This window comes from Leptopilina boulardi, unplaced genomic scaffold, assembly GCF_019393585.1.
Source record: "Leptopilina boulardi isolate dan_hultmark-lab unplaced genomic scaffold, ZJU_Lbou_2.1 LbouV2_193, whole genome shotgun sequence".
NCBI lineage: Eukaryota > Metazoa > Arthropoda > Insecta > Hymenoptera > Figitidae > Leptopilina > Leptopilina boulardi.
This window is the reverse complement of record NW_026137744.1, coordinates 1,952,814-1,963,707: the sequence shown is the minus strand read 5'-3', so window position 1 is coordinate 1,963,707 and position 10,894 is coordinate 1,952,814. Positions and strand designations below refer to the sequence as shown.

The 10,894-nt window shown below is 26.6% G+C and overlaps 1 protein-coding gene across 1 annotated transcript; it reads left to right on the top strand.

Annotated features, from left to right (window-relative positions):
- The first annotated feature begins 239 nt into the window (after nt 1-239).
- On the top strand, nt 240-2,544 carry LOC127277957 (transcription factor SOX-14-like). Its single transcript, XM_051299420.1, has one exon. The coding sequence runs from the start codon at nt 565-567 to the stop codon at nt 1,585-1,587; it is 1,023 nt and encodes a 340-aa protein (XP_051155377.1). The 5' UTR covers nt 240-564; the 3' UTR covers nt 1,588-2,544.
- Nucleotides 2,545-10,894: the final 8,350 nt, after the last annotated feature.

Genomic DNA, 10,894 nt, shown 5'->3' with positions numbered 1-10,894 from the left:
AAGTGAAGAGTGCTAGTCGATAATGCCTCTATGTACTATTTGTATTCCCTCGTATCGTGTGCGGTAATCGATAATAATAATTGTGGGCCGAGGTGCGCGCCAAGAGATCTTAGTTAGTTACCTTCGAGTTCTTCCCAATGTGAACCAATCGCAAAAGAAGGGATGGTTTTGGGGTGTGGCCTTGATGGAGTCATGGATACGCCCTGAAATACCCCCCGACGAAGGGTATTCAGATGTTCAAACCGGTTCGTCAACTCTCGAAACAGCAGTCAGTCAGTCGATTTCGGTACTCTCTTCGAGTAGGTCTACCGAAAAAAAGAATCGTGTGCCTAAATGTTTCTTTATATTCAATAAAATAAAAGAACAGTGTTGTTCTAGAATAAAATTTATCCTATAATATACTAATTTTCAAAGGACCCTTTCCAAGTGTTTTTATAGTGATTAAATATCCCCTAATAATAACAATTTGAAAATTTTTTTTGTGGTTGCTAACCCCAAAATTGAGTTTAGTGGAAAAAAAATTTTTTTTTTCAAGTGCTTAAAGTTTCATAAATCAAGTGCAAAATGTTGAGTTCACATCAACAACATCCAGCTTATGGATTTCTATCTGGCATGGATCTCAATTCGATGCATCATGTATCGCAAGAGATGTCTCATGGTGCAGTTGCAGCGGCAGTTCATCAACAGCAACAACAACAACAACATCACCATCATCATCATCAATCGACAGTTTCATCTCAGGAGCAACACATTAAACGTCCCATGAATGCATTTATGGTATGGTCACGTATTCAAAGGAAAAAAATTGCCCTCGACAATCCTAAGATGCATAATTCAGAAATTTCAAAACGTCTTGGTGCCGAATGGAAACTTCTCACTGAATCAGAGAAACGACCATTTATTGATGAGGCAAAAAGATTACGTGCAATGCACATGAAGGAGCATCCTGATTATAAATATCGACCAAGACGAAAACCAAAAGTTCCAATGTCAGTTGTACCCGGCGGTAAATCAGGTGCAATGAATCCTGGTGGTTTTCCCAGTTTTCCATTGCCACCATATTTTGCCAGTCCAGCATCGGCTGTCTCTCATCATCATCATCCACATCATGCACCACATCCACTTGAATATCCACCGCTTTCTGGTTATTTTGGATCTGCTTTTGATGCTGTTCATTTGGGTAAACTTGTATCCGGCGGTGTACATCCAAATTCAGCGAGTCAAGCTGCTGCCGATGCAGCAAATAATAATGCATCGGCCGCTGCTGTTGTGAGTAGTTTTTATTCATCATTTTATCCGCCAACAACAACAACCGCTGGTAAAACACCATATGGACATAGTCCAGCATCACATCTTAATCCATTATTCACAAGTGCTGCACATCATCATTCAGTTAATAATACAAGTGCATCATCGTTGATGTTCTCTAATTCAGCTGTCAATAATGGTATGTCTGGACTTGGTAATTCCAGTAGTCCTGGAAGTAGTCCTAGTTCAACGCCAATTTCTTCATCACATGCCTCATCAACGCCCACACCATCATTGGATCTTGATCAACTTCGACGACCTGTCTCTGTCATCTTTTAGAAAATTGCATATTTCTTCAACTTTTTCTTCTTCGTCTTTGTTCTTCAAAGTGATGATGAGCGATATTGTAAAGACTGTTGTTTTGTATTTATTAGTCTTGTTGTAGGATTACGAGTTTTTGAGTTCATTGGGACTACTTAATAGGGTATGTGTGTATGTAAGAGAGATAGAGAGAGACAGACAAAAAATAATGTACAGGGTATGCATTTTATCATTTGTACTGCTGAAAAAAGGAATCTTATTTTTTATCCTTTATTTATTAACAGCTGTCAACGATTGTAATTAAAAATTTTTTTTTTTTGTCAGCACTAAATAAATTCTTGTAATTTTTTATTATTTCAAATTTGTAAAACATTTTAAACTATTATATATTATTTAAAATTTAAATTTAATTTATAAAAATTAAGACAATTTGTGTTTTATCTTCGATTTTCTCTTCTCGTGAGACAAGATTTATAAAGAAAAATGTGTTTGTATTTTGCCCTTAAAGTGGCTTCCCATTAACTGTGATTTTGTTAATATGTAAGCACGCGACGTAAGTTAATTGACTTATAGTGATAGTGAAATGAATTGCAAGAAAAAACGCGTGTATGTCTGTATAAAGTATATATATAGCATATATTATTGTTTATGTGCTACATGTGTGTATAACTATAGACGTTATTAGATTTCATTTAAATATTCATGCAAAAAAAGAAAATGATTCATCTCAATTTTCTATATAAAAGCAGTAAAAATTTATCTAAAGGAGCAAAAAAAAAAAAAAAAAAAGAATTTTGCTACTTTAGAGAAATAGTTACCTACTTTAGAGAAACATTTTAACTATTCTAGGTAAATCTATTTCTTTTTTCTATTCGATTTTACTGCACTGCCATTTAATGAGGAATATCGAATTTAATTAAATTTATAAATATTTATTGACGCTTTTTCTATTTTATAAATATATATTTATTTTTTTTTAAATAAAAAATTACATTTAAGTTTACAAAAATTTATAGTTTCTACAAATAATTAATAGCAGTAAACTATAATTAAAAATGTGAACCTAAATATTTATAAAAAAAAAACTATATTTTTGTCTTAATATTAAAATAATTTTTCTCAATTATAATATGTATATTTATTATTTAATGTTTATAATGTTAACTTTTATAATAGTTAAAAAAAATTTCTTTTTGACAATTAATAATTGTAACATGACATAATTTTTGTTGATTTATACTTAATATTTCTATTGAATTAAAAAAAAAAATTCAATTAGAAAAAAATTAATTAAGTGTTTTGAAAAATTTTTTAACAACTTTAATACAAACAATTCTTGTTAGTTTATATAAAACTATAATGTTTCTAAACTTACATTTATTACATTTATTGTTTGTAAAAGTTTAATATAAAAAAAAATTTTGAAAATTAATTTTATTAAAGTTTCTAAAACTTTATAATATATGAATGTTCATAACAAATTTATGAAAGTCTATAATAACTGAAAGTCTATATATATATGAATATATATATATATAAACATTTATTTATTTTCAATAAGATTTATAAATTTTTGTTATTACATTAATTCTTTTCCTCATTATGGCTGTGTGAAAAAAAATTAATGGCGAATTTATATACTTTTAAGCAATGTATTTATTTCTCTTGTAAAAAGAAAAGTAATTCCTAGACTGTATTTTATTAAATTAGGAATATTTAATTTTCTGTTATAATTAAAAAAAAATCTTGTTTCTATTCTATAATTATGTAATTAATGAATGATTATTATATGGCATTCCAAATACGAACACAAAGTCAGTATTCGCAGTAGTGTAAAATAAAAAAAAAATAAATAAACGACAAAAATAAACAAAAAACTAAGAAAAAATCAATTATGCTTAATATCAGTGACAATTGCGTTAACGAATAAATGAAAAACAAAAGAAGAATAACAATTTAAAAAAAAACAATTCATAAACAATAATTCAATACTGTAAATTGTGTTTGTTATTATAATAAATTGTTATTATCTGTTCATACAATTTAAAAAAATTTGAATATTTCTTTACAAAAACCTTTCATTTTTTTACATTAATATTAATATAGCAACAAAATTAAATTAATTTTATATATGATTTATTGTTTTTGCTAATTTAAAAAAAAAAATTTACAATTATTATTTATTTATATTTATAACTTTCTATTTTATTTACTACATTAACTTAAAGTACTTTACTTTGTTTAATAAATTGTGCTTACAAATTTATTTAAAGTTTAATTAAAACATATAATATTATTATTAATAATAATTTAATAATCATTTTATTTATTATTATTATTAATTTTTTAATTACTATTTATTTTTATTATTATTTATAATTTAATTATTTATTTTATTAATTAATTATTCAATTAATAAATTATTAATAATATTAAAATTTTAAATTATTATTTAAAACGACCGAGTGATAAAATCATTTTTACTTATATTTAAATAAAAAAATAAAATAAATTTTTTTTTTAACTATAACACAAAAATTTTCTATGATAAACATTCTACAAATATATATTTATTTATATTGGTACCTATTATTTATTAATTTTTATAAGAAATACATACTATTTTAATTTTTTTATTTTATTATAAATAATTATAAATTTATATTTTTAATAAAAATCTTATTAAAAAATACAATTTTTAACGAAACTGAAGTACGCAACATTTATGATAAACGATTTTTAAATAAATAATTTTTTAAAATGAAAAATTCTATAATTTTACACCTAAAAAATATTTCTTGTAGAGTTTTTAATTTATCAACAAATTATTAAAAAATATTTTTTAGACAAAAAATTATAGAAATTTTCATTTTAAAAAATTATCTCTTTAAAAATCGTTTATCATAAACGTTGTATACTTCAGCTTCGTAATTTCAATTAAAACTATGAATAAAAAATTTGTCTTCAAATTATATATAATATAGGTAATAATATTTATTTTAAATGATATAATATAACAATGTACTTATATTTCTATAATTTTGTATATATAATAATAATATATTTATTTATACAATTTTGTATATAAAAAATATTAAGAAATGAAAATAGAAAAAATTGAAATCATCTTTACTTGAAAAAAAAAAAAATAATAATACATATAAGTCTCGTCGGGAGAAAAGTGTGATTGAAAAATATATATATATATAAGAAAACAAAAAAAGAAAAAAAAATGGACTATTGAAGTGGAGAGAATAAAAGGCATTGGAAATTGAAAGGGAGAAATAGGCGCGCGGGACAAGTATGCAATAAGAGAATATACAGTAAGTGTATGGTGCATAGTTCACCCTATTGCTTAGAAAACAGCCAGCGGGGTTTCTCAGGACTGAAAAGAGTAAAAAGACTCCGCGTTAGTACAATTGGCCTCTAAACAGAGGGTAGTTATAGCCGAAATGCAATACGTCAAAGGGGTGGGAGGTGAAAAAATTTGTTGGAATGGAAGATGAAGGGGGAGGGGGGAGAGGGTAGTGAAAGCAAAGGGTGGTCACCTCCAACATGTATATATATATATATATATAGCATCGAAGGTGAGATTTTTCAGTATAGTCCTATTCAATGTAAAAGGGTGCCTTATTCTGACGAGGACATGACGTTGATGCCTTTGATGGGTAGCTTCAAATGTCGCTCCAAGGAAATTTGAGGTCACAAAATTCGATTGTATTGTTATATGTAGCTGTGAGAGTAACGCCTGTTATAATCTCACGTGGTGTGAAATGTCGTTTTTCTTTTCTTTCTTGAACCAAAATGTTGATCGAATAATATTGTTTCTTTTATATAATATATAATATATTTATATGTTCGATTTCATTTCGCAGCATGGATTATATAACGTACTTTAGGGTGCACGCATTTGCAATGGATTTTTGTTTTAAAAAATTTTTCATGTTTCGTGTTAATAAATATATTAATATTAACAGGGTATCTAACAATTAGGGAAAAGTCAGAAAATTGTAGAGAATTTCATTCAAAGTCATCAGGGAAATTTTTATAATTATATATTTGAGATTATCAAGAGATAATTTTTTTTTCAAAAAGAGGTTGTTAAAACATCTGAAAGTACATACTATTTTTACTTAAAATGCATTTTTAAACTTTGAAAAATATTTATTTGGCGTCAAGTTATTGTCATTTGAATTTTCGAAGCATTATCTGATACTATTTACGAATATTGGAACATTGACCAAACTCAGGACATTCAAATGATGATAATAACTCTCAGAGCCGAATAAAGATTTCTTAAAGTTTTAAAATGCATTTTCAAGGAGAAAAATAGTAGACTTATTCAGATGTTGTAATGACCTTTTTGAAAAAAAAATTATGTCACATGACCTCAAATTCTGAGGTCAGATTCAAATTCAACACGTCAAAATGCTTCGAAAAAGTATAGTCTGGTTCTTGGTTCTGAAATAGGCCAAAATCAAAATTTTGTCAACCTGTTTTATTTTGCGAACTTCTTTTATATAGGTATGCAACATTTTTCTTATATTCAAGTATTTAAAAAAAACATTAAGAAAATTTCTTTAAATAACCAAAAAAAAAAATATATATATATATATATATTGAAAAATATTCCGAGAGTATAAAATTTGACCGGAAAAAAATTAAGGGTGTAACGTCAAATTTCATATAGTTCCCTTGTTGTTCCTTTACAGCATCTATAGTAGTCAAACAATATTGCAGTTAATTCACAACACAAAGATGGATTACTATCGACATTATTAAAATCAAAAGTGTACTTGATTCTTTTTCAGATTATATAACTATATTGTTTCGAGCCGGTTATATATTCTAATATATAATATAGCAAAAACAATATCCTCTCGAGAACTACTTGATATGATGCATTATAACAATTTTGCAGCATATGATATATATATGTAGAAAAATGACTGAGAACGATGAGAGTATACGTCTCTTCTATAAACTTCTGTATATAACTAAAGGATTCAAAATTTCTATATAAGCTTTGGCCACTTAGAATTATTCAATTATTGAACAATATAACTCTTGATAGAAAATAAAAAATATTCCCAGACATTTCATTCATTGTAAGCACACAATAATATTGCCGATATAACGGTATTTATTATTCTTATTATTTTTTCGCTATATCGCAGCTGATGGAGAATCCTCTAAAAATATTTCATTTTTTTTTTTGCAAAATTATTTTACCGTCAATTTTTGTTGTTGTTGCAAAAAGTGATTGACAAATTTGTATCACGTATATAATTAAAAATTGTGTTTACAGAATCAAGGAAAAATATTTTCCAAGTTTATCCCAAGTAATTTTCCAGATTTTCTTTCAACAGCATCCGCCGAGAGTGTACGTCCCTCTCATAAAGCCATCTGTTTCTGTGGGTCTCGCTGTGAGTAATAAATCTCCGGAGATTTTCACCCCAATAAAAGCTTAAAGTGAGAGGTACAAAAGTTTTAAGAGACGTTTATCTTCTTTCATCAGTAGGAATATTGTACATTTCGCCCTGACTAAACTGTTGGACACTATATATATATATATATATATATATACATAACAGTTTTATAAGAAGCGGAAAATATAGGCTGTATAAATGTTTCCTTTTTTTATTATTATATTTGCAATATATTTGACTTTCTTTTTGAGAAACTATTTTAAGAGTCTCTCATAGGATTTTGGGACGATATGCACTACAACGAAGGAGCTAATGACTGTTGTTACTTTTTTCGGAGCTTGGCGGTTTTTTCTTTCTTTTTAAGAATAAAAATTAGGGGTGAAATAGTCACCCTCTGATCTCCAGTTACCACTATGTATATTGTATTGCAAGTAACCTGGTATTCATAACACACTATTAACACTCCCAGTACTCAAAGCAATATAAAGGGCACCCTAAGAGAAAACAAGAGCGACGTCAAGAGCAACTTATGAATGCACGCCCATATGTCTAGAAAATTAATATCAGGCTTCGCACGTCTACCCCCCCCTCCCCCTCCTTGATATCCACCTTTCTCACTCACTCTCTCTCTCTCTCTCACTTTTTTTTTTTTGATTTTCTATTACACGTACATTATTTCGAAATCAATCGCAAAAGACAACCGTGGGATTTTTATTCTTCGAAAAGTCATTTGTTTGTTTTATCAAGTGTCACAACTGTTTGAAAAATAGCCAAAAGGGCATTGAACAAAACTGGGATTAGTGTCATCGTTTTCGATATTTATGTACAGCATTTAAAATTAGAAAAATATTTTTATGTTAAGATTTAGAATAATTTTCAAAATTAATAGAATTCAAATAGCATGTATTATTTCAATTTTTTATTCTACACTGTAAAAAGAAAGTACTAAAAAATAGTACCGATTTTAGGTATATAAAAAAATAGAACCAAATGACAATTTAGTATACCTAAAGTCATGTAATTCAAAAAATATTATTCTAATTCAAAGGATGTTATTCTAAAATTGAATAATATTATTCTAAATCGAACAAAATTATTCTAATTCATAATTTTAAATCGATGAATATATTTTAATAATTTAATTAATAATAGTCTTATTTAAAGAATATTATTATTTGAAAGATATTACTTTTATTCCGAAAGTATTATTCTAATTCGAAGGATATTCCTATAATTTGAAGAATCCTAGTACTACAAAAAGGTCATATCCATAACGCTTAACGCTTTTACGTAATTTATGCAATGGTTAAATTTCAATTAGTCAAACATAATATTATAATATTATACTATAATATAATATAAATAATATAATATATAAAATATATATAAGATGCTTAGCAACGGTTGCTACGAACATTTTTTTCACCTTAGCAACGGTTGCTAATGATTTTTTTTCTATTATAAAAAGGATTGTGCGTTACGCTTTTCAGTAAAGCTATTAAAATCAATTAATCGAATGTAGTATCAATATAAAATGTCATATAAAATATCATTATACTACTGTTTTAATAATATAAAATAATTTAATAACCCAAGGGGAAAAAGACAACTGGCGCAGCACTGTCGGAACGCTAAAATGATAACAAGTACCAGCACTGCGCCAGCACTGACTGTCAATGCTGGCGCAAAACGGTTTTTATTGCCTCGCCATTGCTCCTAAAAACATTTTTAGAATTTTTATTTTATAAATAAAAAGTATTTTTAATTTTCGATTTTGTTTATTATTATAATGAAAAGATAGCTTATAAAAAAACTGTTACAGGATACTTATCAAACTTATTTCTATAAAAACGCATTATAAAACGACATTGTTTCCTGATTCTTTTAGAATTTCTTTCGTACTTCGCCTTTCTTTTTTTCCTTCATCTCTATCCGGTGCTCCTAATATTTTATTGCAGTATAAACACTAACAAAAAGTAAGGTTATGATACCAATCATGACAAGAAAATCCTACAACTTTCACAGGATTTTTAAATTATTTTTTTTTTGTTTTACCGAATATCGTTGACACTCATAAGTGTACACTGTAAAAAATCTTTATTTTCTTGTACATATAGCTCAATTTTTTCTTTAAGGAAGTTCTCTCCCTCCAACGTCAGTCAAATCAATGCCCATTTAAGTTTTCATTTGGTAGTACTAGCTCAACGCTTGGCAACGTTGGATTATATTTCCCCCGTTCCGTTTCGTGTCGTCTGCTATTGTTTGATTTATTTTCGTTAAATAATAATAATAATAATTTATTATTTTAAAAATCTTAATTTTTTATAAGCAAATTCAAATTATTATTCATTATTATGAATCTTTGAAGAATATACTATTATATGTATATACTACTTATATTACTTTCAAATTTCGCGCTTTTTCTATACCTAACCTACAAGACGCAACGTTGCCAAGCGTTGTGCTAAGTAATTTCTGATTGTCAAAATACGGTGTTTTTTTAGACAAAATAATTAATTGTGAGTCTCCTAAGCCAGGTCTGATCAATTTTATTAAAAGTAAGTGAACATTGGCTATTAAACTTTATGTATATAAAGTTCCAGTAATATCTTTTCGTCAGATTTTTCACAATTTGAGATTTCAGACCAAAAAATTCAATTTCCCATAAGAACCCGTGTTAAATGTGAAAAGAGAAAATTATTTATATCTTTTGTCAAAATCCACCTAGACCTCTAAAAATTTAACTACATCTTCTTTAAACCATTATCTATCAGTTTATCAAGTTTGATAATTAACTCTTCGTCATTTCTGTTTGCGAGAGAACTTCCTTAAAAAGATTATGTGTATACGCATAATTTGGTTGCGAATGAAACAATGGCAGATCTTATTTTAGCCATTTTTTTACAAGCTTACTCCATCGAAAAAATGTACTTACATTTCACATGAATTCAGAGGTAATAAGAAAAGATCCAGAATCTGGAAACAATCATAAAATTTGTAAAAACAATCTTCCACATAATCATTCGACAGCACTCGAAATATTGTAGTAAAATGGCTGCGCGTGTTCACTGCCGATGGAGAAGAAACATATTGCGCATGTGTGACAGCTGCGCAACTCCGTTGATGGTTGCGTGGCGCGCATTTTTTTGAATTATTAAATTAATTAGAATAAAAAATTACGTTGTTTGACAAATAAACAATAAACATTATAAGATAATTAATTGATCTAATAAAAATTATTGTTTATAATGATTTCTTTAACTAACACAGCAAGAATCAGTAAAATGTATATAAAATTTTTTAATTTATTCATTCTAATTAATTTTAATGAGTTTTTTAATGAGTTATATATCAATTTAATAAGTTATATTTAAATTTTAATTAAATGTATAAATACTTGTACATAAAAATAATAATTTAATAATTTTAAAAATAATTTATTTAAAATTTATTTACTTTCATTAATAATATTTTTTAAAAAGGTTGCATTTTTCTTTATTATTTTTATAATTTATTTAAATTGTTGCAAGTTTACAACAACCAAAATCATTTCTTTGTTTAAAATAACATTTTATTTATGAATTTTTAAGTTAGTTTGTTTAAATTCAAATTAAAGTTAATAATTCCTATTCATATAATCAATTAAATTCTAATTTAAATTTAAATAATATAACAAAAATAACAATAAATGAATAAATCTATTTTTATTGATTGATTTATTTATTATAGTGTGTTTTATTATTTTACTTAAATTGTTTAAAACATTTTTCCAATGTTAAGTATTGGGTTAGTACTTTCTGCCAGATGTTGTATGAGCACTGGGAGAAGAAAAATTCTGTACAAAAATTCTCGTTTTTGAAACAACGATGAAGTATTTTTCTCCTTCTCCAGGAAAA